Source organism: Myxine glutinosa, chromosome 8 (assembly GCF_964187855.1).
Source record: "Myxine glutinosa chromosome 8, kmMyxGlut1.1, whole genome shotgun sequence".
NCBI classification, from domain to species: domain Eukaryota; kingdom Metazoa; phylum Chordata; class Myxini; order Myxiniformes; family Myxinidae; genus Myxine; species Myxine glutinosa.
In genome coordinates this window covers 71,111,440-71,135,757 of record NC_136268.1, presented here as the reverse complement: position 1 = coordinate 71,135,757, position 24,318 = coordinate 71,111,440, and the positions used below count along the sequence as shown (strand labels likewise).

Here is a 24,318-nt window from a genome sequence, read left to right as displayed (position 1 = left end):
AGCCTGGGACAGTACACATCCCAGCACTTACCTCAAGTGCAGGTAGTTGCAGGTTGGTCGGGCCCAAGAGTGCCAACCACCACACAGAATCCCCAAATTTATCCCATTGGACCAATCAAATTTCTCCAAATTTCACTTTTCTCCCCACTGTACTGGCAGGTATGTGGATCCGCCTCCAACGGTGACTGTACTAAACTACGCAACTACATGTGGCCACGACAGCTCCGCACCTCTACCATGCAAGGGTCATCGGGACAAGGTGAGCAGTCAAAACGCCAATATGGCCCATGAGTGTCCATAAGGGTGCGACCCACCATCCATCCTTCGGCCCCCCTGCGAGGAACACGACTGCACCAGCCCCATCTGGCCAATGTGTTGAGCACCTGCTGCCATCAACACTACCACACTCACAACCTCGGACCTGGGGGAGATGGTCACAGTGCGTGGCATCCACCCTCACGTCACCTACGCTGCCCTCATCCCCCAGTCCACACAACTGCAGCCCCCAGTGCCCACCCACACTTGACCACACCAAGGTCCAGCAGACAGCCATGCTCCACCAGGAGACTCCTCAAGAAGACATGGTCCACACACCTCGGACACGCACAGCACCACGTTGACCCCCAAACTACCCAACCACATCTCCACAACCCCGCATCCCAAATATCGGCGCAATCGCCGAAGAGAGAGAGAGTCGAGAAGAGAGGGAGAGTCGAGTGCGAAGGTGGCGGAAAATGATAAGCAGTCGTGGGAGCGGAATCATGAGGCAGCAAAGGGAAAAGGGGTCCGGGCAGGAAGTTGGCCAAAACGAGACAAGAAAATGCCGGCGAGTGAGTCATTTTGTCACTCGCGGTGTGACGTCAGCGCTCTCTCCACCAATGGCCGCGTGCGTCACTTCTGTCTCATGCCATTGGTCGCTCGCCAATCAGTTCTGCTGCTTCCTTCCACCTTCCGTCCGCCAATCAGTGGCCAGCTGGTGATGTGGCTGGCTGCGGCCCCATCGGCGGTGCCCCGATCTGGCTTCCTGCCTGTTCTTCCTGTAAGTCTTATTGTGGCAGAGGGAAATTAATTAATGTGTGCAGCTAAGGGCCGAGCTAAGTGTCTATGGTGCGGTGCCAAAAGGGACAACGCCAAAAGAGGCAACAGGATAGCGACAGGGGGGATAACATGCCCCATCTGGCCAATGTGGTGAGCACCTGCTGCCATCAACACTACCACACTCACAACCTCGGCCCTGGGGGAGACGGTCACAGTGCGTGGCATCCACCCTCACGTCACCTACGCTGCCCTCATCCCCCAGTCCACGCAACTGCAGCCCCCAGAGCCCACCCACACTTGACCACACCAATGTCCAGCAGACAGCCATGCTCCACTGGGAGACTCCTCCAGAAGACATGGTCTACACACCTCGGACACGCACAGCACCACGTTGACCCCCAAACTACCCAACCACATCTCCACAACCCCGCATCCCAAATATCGGCGCAATCGCCGAAGAGAGAGAGTCAAGAAGAGAGAGAGTCGAGGGCGAAGGTGGTGGAAAATGATAAGCGGTCGAGGGAGCGGAATCACGAGGCAGCAAAGGGAAAAGGGGTCTGGGCAGGAAGTTGGCCAAAACGAGACGAGAAAATGCCGGCGAGCGAGTCGTTTTGTCACTCGCGGTGTGATGTCAGCGCTCTCTCCACCAATGGCCGCGTCACTTCTGTCTCATGCCATTGGTCGCTCGCCAATAAGTTCTGCTGCTTCCTTCCACCTTCCTTCCGCCAATCAGTGGCCAGCTGGTGATGTGGCTGGCTGCAGCCCCATTGGTGGTGCCCCGATCTGGCTTCCTGCTTGTTCTTCCTGTAAGTCTTATTGTGGCGGAGGGAAATTAATGAATGTGTGCAGCTAAGGGCCTAGCTAAGTGTCTATGGTGCGGTGCCAAAAGGGACAACGCCAAAAGGGGCAACGGGATAGCGACAGGGGGGATGACATGCAAGGGAATTTTACCCATAATCCCTGAACTAATTAGCATGCCCCGGCCCCTCGTAACAAGGAAAAATATCCAACTTATCCGACATCCGGGCTACAGGTCCCTGACTTACTGTACATCTAGATGGTTCTTCTATCACGATCATCGGAGCACCTACCTATGCAGATCTACCTGGATCTAGATATTCCCCCGTCCCCAAAATTCATAACAAAGAATGTTCATAACAAAAATATAAAGTATGTTCCTGGTAAGCACAAAAAAACATAATATTTCTACTCCTAGTTGAAAAACCTGGAAATTTGTTCCTGAAGAGTTTTTTCTTTCATGTATCTGACATCCATTAGCGTGTTGAACTTCTCTAAAACAGATGGCAGGATTTTCAGAACATTTGGCAAAAGTCCAGTCGTTCTCTAATTTATCCTTGTCTCACATGTTGTGTTTCATTGAGTGGTTAAACAATGCAATTACACAGATATAGTTTTTAATAATGGTTGAATTACACTTGTGTAGAACCTGTCCTTCTGGATGGGTTAATTTCCCCAGAAATGGAGCATTTTAATATGATGTGTAATAACTCCTTCCACCAGGTGGCGCTATACGATACACATTTCTGATTCTGATATGTACCATACTCTTACAGAGCAGTTGTGCTGCCAAAGGTTATACTGAGCGGTTTGCCATTTCCTTCTCAGCACTAGTTAGGGCAGAAATTTGTAATTTGTTTAGCTCGCCTACTTTTTACGAAGGACACAGTATGATCTTCAAGGTATACCAACTAATGCCAGCAGATGGGATGCCTGTATAATGTCCATCCGTGGGATGGCACACACATTGATGAATCACCCTTCCTGTGAAAGCTGGGATGACAGTTTATAGCTTGGTCGCGATTCAAATGCAGACTAGACAGCTTAGAGGCAAGTGTGCATACCTCTCGGCCAGGCCATCCTGCCAGCCTGACAAACATTTACATGGAGAACAAGAACCACCTTTAGAGACCATTTTTCCCCGCAGAGCAGGGGTTGACCTTCTTCGGGCACCCCGTGGTCCCCTTTTTGAAGCATTGTTTTACAGCCGGATGCCCTTCCTGCCGCCAACCCTGTTCGTCGCCTCTTGTGACACACAGGGAATTACCAGTGAACTGGTACTCAATTTGCCGACCTTGGAAGGATGACAGGCTGAGTCAACCCCCCTGGCATTAATTCGCCGATCGACCGGCATTACAAACCCAGGATCCTAGGATCCCAAGCCGGCACCCTAACCACCTAGCCAACACCAGGCTACATTTACGTAGAGAGAATTGGGGTTTTCCGACTACCTTTAATTGTCGAGACTACTAATTGTTTATACCACATAAAACCGTCCGGAGCAAATCCCGAGTATAATCACCACTTTTCAACTCATTCCATCTAGCGGTTTAGGAGTGCATGTAAGTCAAACAAACAAACCTACAAACATATATATATATATATATATATATATATATATATATATATATATATATATATATATATATATATATATATAATCGTTAGATTAAATAAGACGCGGACGTAGCTTCAGGACGTCGATCTTTAATTGTCGACAAGCTTTCGACCAACAAAGGTCTTCTTCTGAGTCAGCCCCAAGTTCGACGGAACTTCCGTCGAACTTGGGGCTGACTCAGAAGAAGACCTTTGTTGGTCGAAAGCTTGTCGACAATTAAAGATCGACGTCCTGAAGCTACGTCCGCGTCTTATTTAATCTAACGATTATATATTCAATACAAATGAGACGCCCTGCTCGTACTTTGGAGTTTCTACTATTTCTTACAGTTATATATATATATATATATATATATATATATGTATACAGTATATATTATAATTATATCATGTTTATCAGTCCATCTCCAATTAACATGTGTACTTTTCTTTCTTGCCCAATACCCCCCAGCTGACCATGAATCACCATCAGGATTTACTCGAGGTGGCAAATCAGGCGAACACCCGTTCCACACGCCGAGGAGTACGCTTCCATTGGCCAGAAACCATCGTCAGTGTCGATGATGCTTCTCTTGACCTCCGCAGCAGCCTCTTTTATTGGAAGCTTCCACAAGAGCTACTTGGGCACAAGGTGCCTTGAGCCATTAGTATCTAAATATTGCCTTTCTAATCATTTCCACACTCATAAGACTGAACTGCCATGTCTCTCTGCTGCATCTTTTATTTGGTGTTTATTCTGTTCTGAAGTTGCAAGGGCCATGTGAAAACCTCCTCAGCTAATGCTCCTTCCTCCTCACATCTTTTTCCCCATTTATTAAGCTGATGGCATATGGAGGTCAGCTGACTTACACCATCTCATTTGAGGGCGGTGAAGTGAACATCCCAGCCAGTCCTGAGCCTCAGGTCCTGATGGCAGGTCGACGTGGAGCAGGAGTCGTGGCATATCACAGCACAATGTCCGTGGCTGCTCAGCAGGGTAAACATCAGATTCATTTTGTGGAGGTAATTGTGAGAAACAAAAGCTTATACTTTTTTTTTGTAAAACCTTTTGATGGCAGGTCACCCACGTCAGCATAACTCGTTTTATCACGGTTTACAATACTAGGGCATGCCCGTACTATATATATGCCCGTACTATATATCTATCTAAAATTATATCCCCCCCCTCTATTTACATGAAATGGTTTGGTCCATTCGCAACGCCAAAGCGAACGGCGAACGGCTTGCGAGTACAGTGACAATCCCCCCCCTCTATTTACATGAATGGTTTGGTCCATTCGCAACGACCACAGAACCCCCCCCTCTATTTACATGCAATGGTTTGGTCCAAAGCGAACGGCTTCCGGAGTTTGGTAAAGAAATCGCCATCGCGTGCACAAACGCGCAGGAAAGCGAATGAATCGCAAATTCGTTTTTATTAGTTTTAAAACGTAGTTTAACGCCAACATAGTTTGCAAACGTGAAATAAATGAATACGCTCTCAAATGTGCCATCCGAGGCAGAGTGTGTCCGCCACGTTCGGCACACGCGATCGTTCGCTGCTCTCTGATTGGTTGAATCGTTTTTTGGACATAGCTCGGTAAGTAATTGTCCGATTAATATGAAACCTTGAAAAGGCACATCCTCGGGTCCCCAGCAATATACCTGGCAAGTTAAAAGTATATCGGACCCGTGGTTGTCGAGAAACAGCGGTCACAGACAAACGTACAGACAGAGATTACTGGAATTATAGATAGATATGATTTGCTATTTATTTGCAAGTGCATGGATAAGCTGAGTGAAACATAATTGGATGTGAGTGTAAAGGGGAGGAAGGTTGTGTATTTGAAAAATATTTTGCCATTGAGAAACATAAATAGTTATGGAATTATTGACCTGGATGATGATCAATTGTTGCAATGAGGAGAAACATTGGTGACTAGCCGAAACCCGTGGAACATCCACTAAAGGGAGGATGTGGTGTATGGATAGAGTGTACCATTATGGATGGCATAGGGGATTTGCTTGTCCGAGTAAGAGTTAGGAAGAAAGATGAGAATGAAGAGTGCGTATATGAACAACGATCGCCGACACCGGCACAAATGCATGCTCTGGATTGTCCACTCAGTGGACGGCTTGCTTTCGCCTTCGCCTGTCCAATCAGCGGACGGCTTGCTTCGCCTTCGTCCAGCAGACGCCAATACGATGGCGTCGTAAGATGGCGTCGTATCAGCAGTTAATCGGATGCTTTTGGGCCCCAACGTCGGCTAATTCAGATTTTTCGAGTATGGCTGTAGGTGATAAACAAAGAGTGCGGTTCGTAGATCGTAAATCCATTAGTGCCGTGGGCATCGGGTCACTGGGTGCGGCGTAAAAGGGATAACAAAGTCGAGTCCTTACGCTATTATTATATCGATGTGTGAGAAAGCGAGTCATAATCGGGAAAGATTTGCCACCTCTGACAATTCATCTTTTTTTCATGGGTGTCCATGGGAGGCGGACAAGGGAGACAATTGCTCTACAAATATTTAAAACTTGAGTCGTAATTTAAAAAGTAAGGGTCTAAACTATACAGATACAACACTAAAGCTTTTAAACATCCATCAATGTCATTAAACGTTTATCAACTTGCTGAAAGTTTAAATAAACAACTTCTGCCATTTTGCTTCTGTAATATGTCGATGGCCTCAGAGGGGTGGAAGTCTGATACATCCTGAATGAGGTCTGATATATAAAACCGATTTACCTGTTTGGTATTCCGATCTCAGGCCAAGGTTTGTGATGCTGGTTGCTGAGGTTCAAATCCCATAAACATTTGCGTACTAAAAGAGCATTAGTGGGCTGATGTCCTCCTACACCTAATATATGTGTAAGCTCCCCCATGAGCTTATGGTCCGAGAGCTAGGTGGATTTTATTTGACATGGAAACTACAAAAGCTTTGTCATGCTGGTGTGGTACAGGTAGCTTACCTGACCCCAGAAAGCCAATTCTTAAGTGCAGCTAGCGGTGGGTGGGGTAGGGGGCGCCACTCAAAGTACCCCCCAGATTGGTTTTATTTGACATAGAGACGACAAGACCAACTCATATGCCAAGTGGTAGGGTGATCTCCACTGACTGCAAATCTGCAACTTAAGAAGAAAATTTCTGGTGGGGAGGTCACTTAAGAACAACATTAATTAGTGCTAATTAGGCCTTTATTTGACATATAAGCTACAAAACTGAAATCACATACAACATGTAGAGAATGGTCCCCTCATCAATAAACAACAACTTAAGAACAGAATATGTGGTGGTAAGGTCACTTAAGAAGAGGTCAAAGGTCACGGAATAGGGGTTTCCAGCTCTTAATTACTGTTTGATTACAACATGCCACATGATACACACATGGCGTTGTCAATGAAACCTATATCAGTGGAGCCTGAAGTGAGATACATGAGAAGCAGAAATTTTTCCAATCTTACCACTTCCTTTGATTTCAATCAGCGAAAACATTTTATAATGTACCTATTTGGCCCCCATGGCTATTTACACTGTTATTTGACATGTAAGCTACAAAACTGAAACCACATGGAAAATGTAGAGTACGGTCCCCTAATCAACGAGCACCACCTTAAGAATAAAATTTGTGCTTGGGAGGTCACTTAAGAACAGGTCAAAAATGCCAATTTTGACTGAATGACCTTTGAACTAGTTTTATTTGACATGTAAGCTACAAAACTGAAACCAGATTCAAAATGTATAGAGAATGGCCCCCTCATCAATAAACAACAAGTTAAGAAAAAAAATTGTGGTGCGGAGGTCACTTAAGAACAGGGCATTTAACCTTCTCAATCTGATTGGAAAGTTAAATGGCAACTACTGTACACTGTACATCGATAACACCTGGATAATTAAGTAGGCCTAAAACTCGAGCACAAAACACTCCTGCACAAGAACCAAACACTGAATGCATCCTTCGACGAATTCCTAGTGTTTAGAATGTTAGAAAACGTATTGGAAACTGTTTGCAGTGCCTTGTCCTCCTGTAAGTGTAACATACATTGTATCTGAGATTTGAAATTAAGAGTTACTGTTCTTCATCTTCATCGGATTGCAAAATGTCCTCATCAGAAGAGCAGGGTTCAAAGTTGTCATTATCCTCGGCATCAGTTTCAGTTTCTCCTTCATCAGGAACAAGAGATCCAGGTATCTGTGGTCCATCAAACCATATGATGTCGTAGGCTTGCCCCTTGAACCTCCCAGCCATTTTCTGCAGTTGGCTGTTGACATATCATCTTTTTGTTGGCATCCGCCCACATTTTGGCAACAAATGATGCACGCTTGATTTTCTGGGAGACCTCGGCTTCACACGGTGGTATCATGGTTGCATCGATGCCCCGAAGGTTCTCAAGAGGATTCTTCGCTGTGGCCTTTGGTGCATATGTCTTCTGAAACACTTTATAGCGGTGTGCATTGAGTGAAAGTGCTTGAATTGGCTTGGCTCCATACATTCTTGCAGTGAAAGACATGATTACTTCCACTGAATCCAATCCCAAGTTGTCCGTTGCCATCTCTGCAAATGCGTCTTGAGCATCCTTATAACCCTCAAGAATTTTGAAGGGACGTTTCTTTCCTTTTTTGAAGAAGGCAGATGTGTAATCTGATCCCGTAAATGCATGGAAGCCAGCTAGTGCTTGACAGAGTGGGGGTTCCAAGACTTTGCTAATTGCAGTGATGTCTATGAATCGCCTGTCATTCCTTCCCGATGTCCCAACATCCATCCAAATATGTGCTTTGAACTGCCTGCAGTGATACAGCAGAATGACGGCGACATCTGTATCTGATGCCCTGACTGCTATGTTCTTTGCATTTTCCTTGTCAATGTGACTAACATGAGTGCAGATCAAGGTGTCAGCTTCTTCATGATTGGTTTTCAAGGTCTCTACTTCTTCCTTCATGACTTTCCCATCTTTCACGTAGAAAAGGTAGCATGCTCCAAGATACGAGAGATACACAAGTCGTCCTTGAAATATGTCTGCATATTGCTGGGCCTCCCATTCCATTGCCAGGAATTTTGGTAGCTGCTCTTTGAATGATCTTGACTTTAGGCAATCCAAGATATTTCTCGGGCGGTGCTGTTCAGGTCCAGATATGGCGTATTCTTTCTTGTCTGTGTCATCCAGACCTCTTCTTGCTCTTTCACAGTCTTTTATTGATAGGACTGGATATGCGTCAAAGATGAGATGCACTCTTCCATGGGAGAGAGCGGTGACTTGTCTTAAAATGCCGGCTGCCAAGGCTCCATACGTTCCTGGAATGTGGGGTGGAAGAACATGTAGCAGGAACATACCATCAACCACATAGGCATCAACTGAGCTTGGTGTGACAGAGGGAACTTTGCTCTCTAACAGCTCCAGAAGGCCACTCTTTTCCGTCTTGACCATACAACCGTCTGTGCTGCACATGGACAGTGGAACCGGTGTCAGTGGATATGAAAAGATATGTTTCAAATCAAGTTTTCTCTGACAAGCAATGACAACCAGGCGTCCCATAAGGTCACGAGTGCACACAAGTGATGCAACACGTTTGTCTCTGTTACGCTTATTTACTGTGCCATTTTCCGTGAAGGTTCTGAGCTTCTCCCTTTTGATTGGCCGTTCAAACCGATTTGGATCTTCAATGCAGGCATCAACAAATTCGTTGTATCTGGCTTGTCCTTTCTCCCGGATGGCCAGCAAACATGTCTTAATGGAATCTGTCGCTGCCTTACCAGTGCTGATGTTGTACAGCCTATCCGATATTTCAGTGTACTTAAATGGATTGCATGAGTCTTTTATCTGGTTTACAACCTTATGCAAATCGCTTGTGTCCCTTCTGATGCGGGCTGGGCGGAGTTCAGCTGTGATGTCTTCCGTTTGAGATAGTCCGGTCATTGCTAATGCCCTTGATATAATTGCTGCTCTGGTGGACTTGGTTAACATCCAGCGAAGACGTCCACTGAAGTTGTTTGTCATGGATGATATACCAGTCCGTCTGGATGCAGAATCGGCATTTACTGTCTGTTCCAGTGTAAGATCTACTGGGCATCTACTGAATGCCTTCAGGCGATGCTGCATAATCATAGGCTGTATGGATAAGGTGCTCACCTAAACCTGTGGGATAAACAATGGCCCCTGCCTTTCTAGCCCTATCTTTACACTCTACCCTAATTATGTCACCAAATTTATTCTGTAAGTTTGTTGCCAAATTTCTGGCTGTAGAAATTGGAGTCTCACCGGCGTCTTCACAAAGCTCTTGGTACCGAGTGAAGATGGATGTAAGAAGTTCAGGCCTTTTGCCAAATATAACTGATTTCTCGATGTGAGCATATAAACCTAACAAAGAAATGCTACCTGCAATAGCAGTAGGCCTATGGAGAGACTGTGCATTGGAAAGGTAAGTACTTCTGCAACTGTGATGGTACCGAACCTCTTTACATCGAAAGTCTACACCAGAGATCAGTCCAAGAAGGCTGTTGTCCTTTTTATCAGCTGCAGCAGTTTTTATTTTTATCTCAGCTTCAAGAGTTTCACATTCACCAAGATGTTCTTCTCTACCACCCTACTTCTTCTTCCTAGCTTTCTTGCAAAACAGGCAAATGCGTGGGAAAATACCCGAGGTAGACGTTGACGGGGCAAAATCACATGATGAACGCAGGGTCTTCTCACTTGATGCATGTGTCTGGGTTTTTTCTGTTGTATCATCACGTGGCACGGCAGTAAAGTTTTTGTAACAGTTCACGTGATAGCCATGGCTACTGTCGGATTCATCTGGCAGCGACTGAATTATCGTATAGTACTTGGATGTGACAAAATTTCGTTTTTGTCTCCTCCTTGCTGCTACATTGATGATGGATGACCAATGGTCTTCAGTGATGGGTGCGATGTTGCCAGTGGTCTCATCTGCTTTTCCCACATGGAGGATACACTTCCTGCCAGGGTCAGGAGCTACCCCGCTAGCATGCTCCATAATCAAGCATAGGCCTCACCTGAAATAAAAAAATGACATATGTTAGTGGGTTCGAAAATCAACAAAAGTTGGGGGCATGTTATTTCTTATGGAGAAAATGAAACATGGATCTCTGAAGGTTTTTGCATGTGTCGATTATAATGCTCCTATTATCAGATTGTGTGGAAATCAGAAACGCAAAACCTCTCTTTCAGGGCATTACAATGTAAATTAGATTAGGTATGTCGTTAATCGTTGACATGTCTGACAGGTCTAATAGTCCAAGATCTGGGTGGATTTTATTTGGCATGGAAACTACAAAAGCTTAGTCATGCTGGTGTAGTACAGCAGCTTACCTGACCCCAGAAAGCCAATTCTTAAGTGCAGCTAGCGGTGGGTGGGGTCCTTCAAATATTATTTCTCGGAATTTGGTGAATTATTTTCAAGTATGTTAGATGAGGAATCCTTGGAGTTTATAATTTACAGGAAATTGCTGGACAGGGAATTCCTCAAATATAATTTCTCGGAAATTGTTGAAGTATAGTTTGTACAGGCAATTCTAAGAAATTACTTGTCGTAATTTAGAAGAAATTTTACCTGTACTAATTTAGCAGAAATTGTTATAATAAATGTTACAGCTTTTACAATGTCTTTACAGTTTACAAGTTTTTCATGTAATTAAGTGCAGAAAACCCCTATTCCGTGACCTTTGACCTCTTCTTAAGTAACCTTACCACCACATATTCTGTTCTTAAGTTGTGGTTTATTGATGAGGGGACCATTCTCTACATTTTGTATGTGATTTAAGTTTTGTAGCTTACATGTCAAATAACAGTGTTATTAGCCATGGGGGTCAAATAGGTGCATTTTAAAATGTTTTCGCTGATTGAAATCAAAGGAAATGGTATTGGAAAATTTCTGCTTCTCATGTATCTCACTTCAGGCTCCACTGATATAGGTTTCAATGACAACGCCATGTGTGTATCATGTGGAATGTTGTAATCAAACAGTAATTAAGAGCTGGAAACCCCTATTCCGTGACCTTTGACCTCTTCTTAAGTGACCTTACCACCACATATTCTGTTCTTAAGTTGTTGTTTATTGATGAGGGGACCATTCTCTACATGTTGTATGTGATTTCAGTTTTGTAGCTTATATGTCATATAAAGGCCTAATTAGCACTAATTAATGTTGTTCTTAAGTGACCTCCCCACCAGAAAGTTTCTTCTTAAGTTGCAGATTTGTAGTCGGTGGAGATCACCCTACCACTTGGCATATGAGTTGGTCTTGTAGTCTCTATGTCAAATAAAACCAATCTGGGGGGTACTTTGAGTGGCGCCCCCTACCCCACCCACCGCTAGCTGCACTTAAGAATTGGCTTTCTGGGGTCAGGTAAGCTACCTGTACCACACCAGCATGACAAAGCTTTTGTAGTTTCCATGTCAAATAAAATCCACCTAGCTCTCGGACCATTATGGTCATTGTGTTAATAGGAAGTTATCCCTAATGTGTACTGTAATTAAAAGCAAAATCTATCCTGAGTACTTTTTGCAGTTTTTCCTTGTTACCCTCACCAGAGGCTATTCCATTTTGGGATTGTTTGTTTGTCTTTGTCTGGCCTCACAGAATGTGCGAAGGTCGGCCACAAATGCCACCTGGTGGTAGCCAGCATTGCACGTTATCTTTTTTCACCCGAGTACGTCTATAACGTAGGTGCAATAAAAATGCAAGTACGTCTATAAAGTACATACTAATAAAACGTGAGTACAGTAATACCCCGGCCTACATCATTAATTGGTTCCATAAGCCGTGACGTAACTCGGTTTTTGACGTAAACTGGGCGTAATGTCTTAAAAATGCCTTAAAATGAAGACAAACACCGTAAAACTAGAGTAAATAACTGGAGGAGGCTGCGGATTCGCAGCAAATTGCAAATTGCAAATCCATGCACATGTGCACATGCACACGTCGATCGGTTCGTCGACGCCGGATGCCGGCGAGGTGCCCAACGAGGCACCCCGGCTCGAGGCATGACACGGTCGTTCGTTTCACATGGGCCATGGGGCCTGACCTCGTCGCGGACATTGCACACTCTGCACGGTGACGTGACGTGACGTCTGCCACGGACGGTCGTCCGAGCCGGCATCGTCATGTTTTGCCGTTATACGTTGGTTGCTTTACACAGCAAAGGAATAATCACAAAAATACCAGCGAAAGGCAAAGCAAGCACGCGACCGCAGCGCAGGACAAAATGCATATGGCGTCACCTTTGTTTTGAATGAGAACCAGCAGCTCCGCATACGTATACTGTACGTACATTTTAAAATATTTTTAATGTGCTTTTTATTGTATTTTTAATTGTTTCGATCGTTATCGTTCGTTATCGTTCGTTATCGTTCGATCGTTATCGTTCGTTAACGTTATCGATCGTTATCGTTCGATCGTTAAAACATCAACGTTTGCCGCTCCACCCGTTTGCCTGCGTTTGCCGCTGCGTTTGCCGCTTTGCCTCCTCGACCTTGGCCTCGTACTCGTCCCTTCGCTCCTGCCTGGCATGGCTCTGAAGTACTCCGCCGCAAGGCTTCTTCTGCTCAATACCCGCTCCACCCCATCATGCATCTCTGCCATCAAATCAAATGGACTCCTCCGACGACCCAGGTACATTCACCGTGGCTCCGGTCGCAAGTTTGTTTATTTGCAATCAGGTCACTCCATCCCCGTCCTCTGGTCGGCTCAGCGCACTCTCACTCTTCGTCCCAGCGCACCTGGTCACAGCAACCCACACGATCGCACCTCTTGCCTACGAACCCTGGCTAAATCACCTGAATTCATCCCTGCTGTTCAAAACAACATCAAGCTCACCCTGTTCAACACCCGGTCCCTCAACAATAAATGCCTCATCCTGAACGAATACATCCTGGATAACAAACTGGACTTTCTCTGTCTCACCGAAACCTGGCAACAACCTCTGGACTACTACACACTCAACCTCACCACACCCAATGGATATTCCTACGTCAATAAACCACGCTCGGAGGGCCGAGGTGGTGGAATTGCCGTTATCCACCGTCAAGACATCAAGACCAACCTCATCTCCATCTCATCTGCTCCATCATTTGAACACCTGGCTTTAAAACTCTCTGGTCACACGCAGTCAGTCATGGCTGTCGTCTACCGCCCTCCCAAACCCCACCCATCATTCCTGTCTGACTTCTCCTACTTTCTGACCCAGCTATGTTCCCTCTCCCCCTCAATCCTCCTCCTTGGTGATTTCAATATCCACATGGACTCCACTGACTCCACAATAACCACTGACTTCACTGATTTACTCACCTGCTTTAACCTCACTCAACATGTCGACTTTCCTACCCATATCCGTGGTCACATTTTGGACCTTGTCTGCTCCACTGGATTAAATTTGCACCATCTCTATGGCTCCGACCTCACCCTCTCTGACCACTTAGCCATCACTCTGACCATCAACATCCCCGCCCCAACACCAAGGCATTATCGCACAATCAACTTCCGTAAGCTAAACGCTCTTTCACCTACCTCATTCTCATCCACCCTCTCTGAAAAAATGTCCACTTCTCCCTTCATTGACCTCCACACCCCTTCCGACCTCACTGACTACTACAACCACACTCTCTCCTCCTGCCTTGACCAGCTTGCGCCTGTAAAAACCAAAACAGTTTCTTTCACCCATTCTGCTCCCTGGTTTACCCCTGAACTCCACCTGATGAAAACTCGTGCTCGCCAACTTGAAAGACTCCGCAATAAAACGGGTCTCACAGTTCACTCCCAAGCCTACAAGGACCACATACAACACTACAAAGATGCCCTCTCCCGCGCCCGCTCTGCCTACTACTCTCAAATTATCCACTCTGGCTCCGGAAACCCAAAAGCACTCTTCTCGACAATAAACAAACTCCTCCGCCCCCTGAACACCACCACCCAGTCATTCACAGTAGACAACTGCATCTCCTTCCTCTCTTTCTTCCAACGCAAAATTGACAACATCTACAACAGCTTGACCACCGCCGCACCCGCTCCCCCTCCAACCACCTGCCCCCCCTTGTCCTGCCATCCCCTGTCTCGGTTCTCCCCAATCTCTCCTACTGACCTCTCTGAACTCCTCATAGGAATGAAAACTGCCACCTGCACTCTTGACCCCATCCCCTCCAGCTTTGTCAAAGCCTCCCTCCCTGCTCTCTCTCCACTTATCATTGCAACAATAAACTCCTCCCTGTCTACAGGCATCGTCCCACCTTCCCTCAAAATTGCTGCTGTTACCCCCATTCTAAAAAAACCTGGTCTAAACCCTGACACCCTAAACAACTTCAGACCCATCTCCAACCTACCCTTTCTGTCAAAAGTTTTGGAACGCGCTGTAGCCACTCAACTCAAACATCATCTCTCTGCCAATAACTTGTATGAAACATTCCAATCCGGATTCCGCTCCAACCACAGTACTGAAACTGCTCTCCTCAAAATCACCAACGACCTTCTCCTCTCCTCTGACGCTGGCAACCTCAACATTCTCGTCCTCCTCGACCTCAGCGCTGCCTTTGACACCATCGATCACACTATCCTCCTCACCCGACTTGAATCCACCTTTAACGTCACCGGCACTGCCCTCTCTTGGATTAAATCATACCTCTCTGACAGATGCCAGTTCATCTCCATCAATAACTGCAAATCCCCCACTGCTCCCCTCCCCCAAGGTGTCCCCCAAGGTTCAGTTCTTGGCCCCCTCCTCTTCATCCTTTACCTGTCCCCGCTCGGTCACTTAATCCGCCGTCATGGTCTCCAATTCCACTGCTTCGCCGATGACATCCAGCTTTTCATCTCCACCAAGTCCGTCTCCACCGACACCCACTCTATCCTGACAAACTGCATCACTGAAATAAAATCCTGGCTTCAAATCAACTTCCTCAAGCTTAACTGTGATAAATCTGAAATAATCATCATTGGCCCAAAAACGCTCACAAAATCCACCCATAACTTTGCCCTCAACATCGACGGTATCCCAGTATCCACCTCCCCTCACATCCGGAATCTTGGCGTCATCTTTGACCAAACCCTTTCCTTCGACAAATACACTAAACAGATCACAAAGTCAGCCTTCTTTCACCTGAAAAACATTGCCCGTCTCCGCTCATCCCTCTCCTCCACGGCTGCAGAAACCCTCATCCACGCCTTCATCACCTCCCGTCTGGACTACTGCAATAGCCTCCTCTATGGTTCACCCTCAAAAATCACCAATAAACTCCAATACATTCAGAACTCCGCTGCCCGTCTACTCACTCATTCCCGGACCCGTGACCACATCACCCCCGTCCTTTACAAGCTTCACTGGCTCCCCATCCCCCAGAGAATCCAGTACAAAATCCTCCTCTTGACATACAAAGCCCTCCATAACCTGGCCCCATCCTACCTGGCTGACCTCCTCTCCAGACACACTCCCACCCGCAACCTCCGCTCTGCTGGTACCAACCTCCTGACCCCCTCCATCCGGACCAAATTCAGATCCTGGGGGGACAGGGCCTTCTCCATCGCTGCTCCCACCCTCTGGAACTCACTACCTCACACCATCAGAGACTCCTCCTCACTCACCACATTCAAAACATCACTAAAGACCCACCTGTTCAACGCTGCATTCAACATTCAACCCACAGCATTTAACCCCTGACTATCTCTTCTCCTTCTCCCTCCTTTTGCTTTAAATATTTCCCTATTGATTCTTGTCTTGTCTTTTTGATTCTTGTCTTATATATATGCCGTATATCGCTGCTGTTTGTTTTCTTGATTCTTGTCTTTTTGCAATTGTTGTTTTCATGTATTGTTATGCATTATGTTTTCCACTCTGTCAAAGCGCCTTTGGGCTTCTGGAAAAGCGCTATACAAAATAAATGAATTATTATTATTATTATTAACGTTAAAACAACGATCAACGATCGTTAAAACATCCAATTGTTTAAATTGTTTAATTTTTTTTCACGTCCGTAGGAGTGACGTAAAGTCGCACATAATGACGTTCGCTGAACTGAAATTTACTCTAGAAGAGTGGCGTAAAGTCGGATTTGACGTAGGTCGAAATGGCGTAAAACGGGGTATGACTGTATATCTATATATGATGTACTATTACAATGTGAGCACGTCTATAAAGTACATACTATTAGAACGTGAGTATGTCTCTATATGATGTACTATTACAATGTGAGCACGTCTATAAAGTACATACTATTAGAACGTGAGTATGTCTATATATGATGTACTATTACAATGTGAGCACGTCTATAAAGTACATACTATTAGAACGTGAGTATGTCTATATATGATGTTTTATTACAATGTGAGCACGTCTATAAAGTACATATTATTAGAATGCGAGTATGTCTATGTATGATGTACTATTACAATGTGAGCTCGTCTATAAAGTACATACTATTAGAACGCGAGTATGGCTATATATGATGTACTATTACAATGTGAGCTCGTCTATAAAGTACATATTATTAGAATGCGAGTATGTCTATGTATGATGTACTATTACAATGTGAGCTCGTCTATAAAGTACATATTATTAGAATGCGAGTATGTCTATGTATGATGTACTATTACAATGTGAGCACATCTATAAAGTACATACTATTCGAATGCGAGTATGTCTATATATGATGTACTATTACAATGTGAGCACGTCTATAAAGTACATACTATTAGAACGCAAGTATGTCTATAAAGGATGTCTATTAGGAACGTGCATACGTCGAGAAAGTAAGGAACATGACTACATCTATAAAATACATACAATTGCAATGTAAATCTATTTAATAACACCGGAAAGACGTTTGTCCACAGTATGAACATAACCTTGTGTCGTCAATGCATAGTCTACACACCAACCAAACAAACACACAAAACCACACAAAACAAGTCCTGGTGAGGGTCTGCACTCTCTGTGGCTCTTTATAGTTTTTCTTTATTTTCCATTCATTATTTTCACAATATTTTCTCAGTATGCATTCTAATTTCCTTTCATGTTCATCTTCTGTCAATTTTTCTTTAAAACTTCCTTTATAAAACCTCCTTTCCTTTATATAAAGTATAATGTCAATAAGTGTGTCTTGTGAATGCTGTCAAATTATGTGGCTTTATTAATTATTCTCCACATTAAACTCTATATATTAAGCATGATAGTTCCTGGTATTATCTTGTTGTGTTGACTATTTATTGATGTTTCCCAAAAACCAAACCACAGCACAAATGGAGATTTTTCACAGATGAGCAGACAGTCAGCAGAGGAGCTTTTCTCACCATTCTCGATGATATTGATTACATTCTTGTTCGTTCATCACACGGCGGCCATGTTCGCCATTCAAGGTCTCTCAAAATGTGAATTGCCTAATCACGTCATGTGATTTCCTGTTAGAGATTGTCTTTCTTGAAACATGTTGTGGCAAAAAGATGGGACGTATTTCAGGGTGCAATAATTGTATGACATTGGGAGGTAATTGTTGGTTTTTTATTTTCAGGTTGTATCAGATAAATTGGAGATTTAAAAAAAGAAGACAATTAATCCTCGGGGATGGTATATTGGACACGTAAACAAACTAGCATTTGTGATTGAGGACTATTTGTTCCATATCATACGATTTCGGCACAAAGATAATTCAGAAGACATTTCCAAGTTTGTGATGGATGTGCCATCAATAAAAACTAGATATCGGCGATCCCCCGTGACTTACCCTTGGCCCGTGACCCAATGATGACCATGTTTTTTCGGAACACCAAATGACCTTGACCTACAACATTTAGGGATAGAGTGTAAATAAAGAAAATGTGTCCTCATCTACAACCCATCCATGAAACACAACATCATGCAAATCGGAGGATAATTATTCAAGTTATGCTCAAAAAGGTGTTTTTTGTTAGTTAGGTCACAATCCAAAAATAATAAGTAGGTCAAGGACACGAATGAAATATCAGATGCACAACTTCAATATAGGTCCACGATTATGATGCAAGAACATCTTGAAAGATCAAGCGGTCTTTGAGATTCCACATTGGCAAAATTGACCGATCACAAAAATACACTTTTTTTTAGACCACCATTTGGCCTTGACCTTTAACCCAGAGGGGTATAATGGCAATTAAGCATAAATGCACCTTGCCCTAGGCTATTTAGATAAGAGAAATTTCACTCTGATCAGACAGCCCTTAGTTTAATTTGGTTGAAAGCACTAAAATGTCTATAATTGGGTCAGGATCTTAAAATTAGGTCAAGGTTAAAAAAAATGATGACAACCCTGCACACTTTAAATTCCCATTATTGATGCAAATTTAATTCTGAAAGTCCCTGCCGACTCCGAGATACATCTCGGACATTTGCAGAAAAAGGGACAACAACAACACAACATGCATTTTAAGGCCATGTTCCCTGCTAGAGCGGGGGTTAGCCATTTCGTTTGTAAAGAGTTCTGGTGAGGGTCTTGAAACAACAATTCTTGAACAATCTTGAAACAACAATCTTGAACAACAATCTTGAAAAGAGTCTTGAAACAATTTTCAACGAGTTTCTGCAGAAAAAGGGAGAAAAAACAAAATGGTGGCTTAGTACTCCTAGGGGTGTAACACTTTGACCTTTAACCTGGAAGGATATGATGTAAATTAAGCTTAAATGTGTCTTGCTCTGGGCTTTCTAGAGTTAACTCTCGTTCTGATCGGAGAAACCTTATTCGAGTTATGGTGAAAATGTTAAAATGTCTATAATTAGGTCATGCCCTTAAAATTAGGTCAAGATCAAAAAAATTATCTCAACCCCGCATACTTTTATTCGCATTATTTATGCAAATTTTTATTCCGAAAGTCATAGCCGGCTTTGAGATACAGCTCGGAAGTTGATAAAGTTTTAAAATTTGGAGTGTTGGGAGTGCAGGAAGTGGTTTAGTACTCCTCGGGGTCGAAGAAACTCTGTGGTAATATTAAAATTAGTGGCGCTAATTGTAGAAATAAACCCAACAACAGAAATGAGCCTCCCCCTATGCTATAGGGGGGAGGCTTAATAATAAACAGACATGTGGCAAGCTTCCATGAAACAAGAATACGGGGTACATGCCGCACCACAAGGCTATCTAGGAAACTATTGAGAGAGCAATCTCCTGAAAAATCTGATCTCCAGATTTGGTGATGTGAATTGGCCTCCCAAATCTCCTGATCTCAGTCTTCCTGGTTATTTCCTGTGGGGATGTTTAAAAGACGGAATGTACCGGAACAGGCCACACACACTCAATGAACTGAAATAAAATATTACATGTGAAATTCAGGCCATTCCGATAGATTTTCTTGTGAAGGTTATGAAGGGTATGAGGACCAGAACAGTGGAATGTGTTACCCACCAAGGGGGGCATTTAACTGACATAATTTTCAAAACCTAGTGTATTATGAATAAATTCCAATGTCTGTACTTTACAAATGCCAATACAGGTGAATAAATAACTTCTAGAATGAAAAGACATTTATATTTCGAACGTGTCCCATCCTTGCCACGCCCCGTACATGTGTAAATATGGTTGTGCGCAAATGTGATTTTCCTATTGTGGTTCCTTGTAGTTTATAGACAAATGTGATAATTATGTGACAAACATCTTTCTTCTTCCATTTACGATTCTTGTTTTTGAAGGATTTCGGGGATCTCTCTGAGCCTAGCCATGCAAGACAGTGGAAACTCGCTAAGTGAGCGGGCACGTCAGATCGAGCAGTGCGTTTGCCCACATGGGTTCTCGGGTCTATCTTGCCAGGTGATTCATCTGTTTTTTCTGTTTGTATTGATCACATTGTTGTTAAAAGGTTGTTTAATGTAATGGGAAGATTTCCATTCGTGAGTAAAACAAAGAATTATCATAATAAATGATATATTTTTTGAATTGCTTGAGGCATGGCCACCAGAGGCAAGATGTCTGGTTTTGACACGTGTGTCTGTGTGTGTGTCTGTGTGTGTGTTGTCTGCCAGGATTGTGCTTTTGGCCACTTTCGCGAGACGGGACTTGAACTTACTGTTTACGGCCATCGAACAGTGAAGCCCCTGCCACCTTGCGTGCCTTGCCAGTGCAACAACCATGCCAACCATTGTGATCCAATCTCTGGCAAATGCCAGGTACATAATGTAACAAGTTGCTCCACACCTTCACTACAAATGGGTATAGTGGTAATTTATTGGTGAGGGCACTGGATTGGTATTCCAGATATTGTGGCTTCAAACTTAACTGAAGGCGGCAATCTTAGGGATTTGCATTCTATAAGGTTCAGGAAGTCGGATTCGTTTCAGGGAAACTGCGATGTCACTTCTTCTTTGTTCAAATGCATCACAAGGCTGCGAGGTAGCATGCGAGGCTGTGTTGACCGGTGATGGAACACCTTGCCTTTATCAGACGAGCCTTTGAGTAATCCATTTCTGCTGGTGACGAGGATAAATTGGCAAGCAAATGAACTTTCTGTGAACTCATTTTGGGGTTGAGTAATGGTGGCATTCAGCAAGATTAATAAATTCAATGCAGATGTTGAAGACTGGGCACAATACACGCAGCACCTGGCCCAGTACTTCATTGCTCATGAAGATGCAGACAAGCAGCGTGCTATTTTACTCATTGTTTGTGGAACTCAAATGTATGGTCTCATGTGTAGTCAAGTATCACGTGTCAAACGGTCTAACAGAACGTTCAAAGAACTCTGTGATATAATTCAAGAACACTTTCATCCCCAACTGTCATTGATTGTACAAAGATTCAAGTTCAACTCGCTGATTTGGAAATCTGAACAATCAATTACAGTTACCGATCGTTTTTTTATCTTTTTTTTTTTTTGTATACAAGATCGCAGCTCGTGTAAGAGTGAACATCAATCACAAAAAAAAACAATCGGACAAACAAAACATACAATAAAGGGAGCGGGAGACAAGATGGGGAGAGGGAGGGAAACACACAAGTACAACAGCAGAGAACAGGGACATCGGGAGATTTGTGGGAGGGAGAGGACTTGGGGGGGGGGGGGGGGAGGCATGGGAAGGCAGGGGGAGGCGGGGTGGGAGAGGTAAAATAAAACACATGGACACTGCTAGAACTTCCAGGAAAGAAGTCGGTATTTCAAAAAAGTGGATCTGGGGTGAATTAACGGGGGTAGAAAAGATCAAGGGTTTGGATGGGGGAAGACAAGAGATGGTGGTGAACAGCTGTTTTAAAGACCTGGAGGGAGGAGTGGGATTGAAGAGAGTGAGGGAGTTTGTTCCAGAGGCGGGAGTAAAGAGGGATGAAAGAGTGAAGGTGAGCAGAGAGTCTTGATTTTGGCAATTTCACCAGAAGAGGGTTGCTGTACCAGAAGAGGGTTTGAGACACATATATGAGTATTTTGAGTTTGGGGCGATACTGGATGAATTGCTCAAACATAGACTTTGTGCGGTGTCCAAGATGAGTGTATTCCGTTCAGGCCTATAACCAGCAGTAAAGCAGTGCAGAAGTACTGCCAGCCGGTAACTGTGGCACCCAAAACTGGAACAGGGGTCAATGATCAAATGGAAGTTTCACACCATGGTTTGATGTTCCTGCGTATTCCATTCACCTGACGAATACTGGTTTAAGGCCACTGAGTGTAATTGCTGCCTCCATGTTGGGTATATTGTTGAGGCTTGTAGGAAGAAAAAGAGGTCCAGTAAGCAAATTTGGAAATGGAAAGAGCAACAGGGAACGAATGTGGTTCAACACGATTCTGAAGTAGATGATTTGGAGGTTTCAGACGATGTTTGTACAATATGAAACGTCAGTTCTGGGAATAGGGGAATCCTCCCACTGGTGGTAGATTTTGACATACATGGTAAAAATGTCAACGTGCAGGTTGATGCAGGAGCCTCCGTTTCAGTGATGAGTGCCAAGTCATACAAAGAGATCTGGTCTAAATTTCCAGCAGTGCTCAAGTCCAGTGCTGTTTATACATACGTGGTTGAGCAGATGAAAATGATAGGAACTATTGATGTCGATGTACAATATGATGGCCGGAGATCCACCATACCTCTCATGATTGTGGACGGTGTCGGCCCAAGTCTCATTGGGTGGAACTGTCTGAATGAAGGTATTCAAGTTGAAATGTATCACTCAAATGCTCGTCCGATAAAGGCAAGGTGTTCCATCACCGGTCAACACACGAGCTGCATGCAGGCGGCCATCTTACTCCAACCGTGGACCCGTTTCGGGGCCGAACCCCACTAACATCAGAGGCATCTGCGAATTTCTGGAAATAACAATATGCAACAGGTATTGTGTGGATACAGGTACTGCATTCTCTTTCCTGACAGGATTGCCAGCACAACACGGTGGGCGACAGGTGTGAAATGTGTACACGAGGCTTTTACAGCCGCATTGTCGAAGGCTCACCCAATGACTGCCAGCAATGCACTTGCCCTTTGACTGTGCCATCCAACAAGTAAGATATATGCTGAATACACAACAGGTGCAATGCATTTGCTCTTTCCTTAGTTTTTGAAAATGGTTTCTCTAATGACTGTCAGATTGTCACGTGTCTTTACCTTTGTCATTTTTTGTTATACAAGGTCAAGGCTCATTGAAGAGCTAGTACACTGAATGGATCAGGATGCAACAGAACAAAAGCAATGGTAGAAAGAGAGAGGGGGCACCAACAGCAGAGTTGAAGGACAAAATAGAGGGTGGATTTAGACAAGTAATGGGGGTGGGGAGGAACAAGGGATAGAGGATAGCACATGGGGTGGACAAGATGGATACAAAAGCATACTTTCACGAAGGAAAAATGGAAATTTAGAAGGAGGAAGGCTTGTGGGTATGAGGGTTGACGAGGGTAGAAAGGATCATGCTTTTGGATTGAATTGTTCAATTGCACACGAGTCTTACAGTAAATACCATTCTTACTGCATTTACACGTGAATGCCATGCCAATATTTCACCTTTTGATTCAGAGTGTGTGCTTTCTGTGAGCTCTAGAGACAACCAGAGACAAAGAAAAAAAACATGTGGTCCTTGTATTACCTCCGCCGCCGAAATTGGGTGGAGGTTATGGGCCCACTTATGTATTCACCCCTGTGTCTAACGAAATGTTGTAGCCAGGTCGGGTGTGTGATGAGGTTTAATTTATGGGATTTTGGTGAAGATCCGGATCTGAATCAGATAATTTTCATGTGATTCTTCATAATTGAGAGATACGGCCAAAAACGATATATAACGTAATATTCCAAAAAGTTGCGGACGGGTTACGACAAAACTTGGTGAATTAGGTGGTTAGTTGACAAGAACAAGCCGATTAGAGTTTGGTTCAGGTACAGATCCAGATCCGGCCTATCAATGGGATACAATACGTAAACTGTTCAGGCTGGCGGAAGTTTTTTTAATTGTGCCATTTTTTTCTGTCAATGGTGCTTTACACTAACCCCCGCTCTTTTTACACTAACCCCCGCTCTTTTTAGGCTAACCCCCGCTCTTTTTAGGCTAACCCCTGCTCTTTTTAGGCTAACCCCCGCTCTTTTTACACAAACCCCCGCTCTTTTTAGGCTAACCTCTGCTCTTTTTAGGCTAGCCCCTGCTCTTTTTAGGCTAACCTCCGCTCTTTTTAGGCTAACCTCCACTCTTTTTAGGCTAACCTCCGCTCTTTTTAGGCTAACCCCTGCTCTTTTTAGGCTAACCTCCGCTCTTTTTAGGCTAACCTCCGCTCTTTTTAGGCTAACCCCTGCTCTTTTTAGGCTAACCCCCGCTCTTTTTAGGCTAACCCCCGCTCTTTTTAGGCTAACCCCTGCTCTTTTTAGGCTAACCTCCGCTCTTTTTAGGCTAACCCCTGCTCTTTTTAGGCTAACCTCCGCTCTTTTTAGGCTAACCCCTGCTCTTTTTAGGCTAACCTCCACT

The 24,318-nt window shown here is 44.2% G+C and overlaps 1 protein-coding gene across 1 annotated transcript in view; it reads left to right on the top strand.

Moving 5' to 3' along the window:
• LOC137433134 (laminin subunit alpha-2) overlaps positions 1-24,318 on the top strand; it is a 469,485-nt gene that overhangs the window by 291,571 nt on the left and 153,596 nt on the right. Inside the window, exons 26-31 of the mRNA XM_078783389.1 lie at positions 3,905-4,084; positions 4,273-4,455; positions 17,664-17,785; positions 20,085-20,202; positions 20,415-20,558; positions 22,746-22,873. Of these exons, the coding sequence (XP_078639515.1) occupies positions 3,905-4,084; positions 4,273-4,455; positions 17,664-17,785; positions 20,085-20,202; positions 20,415-20,558; positions 22,746-22,873 (875 nt within the window). The remainder of the gene's footprint in view (positions 1-3,904; positions 4,085-4,272; positions 4,456-17,663; positions 17,786-20,084; positions 20,203-20,414; positions 20,559-22,745; positions 22,874-24,318) is intronic.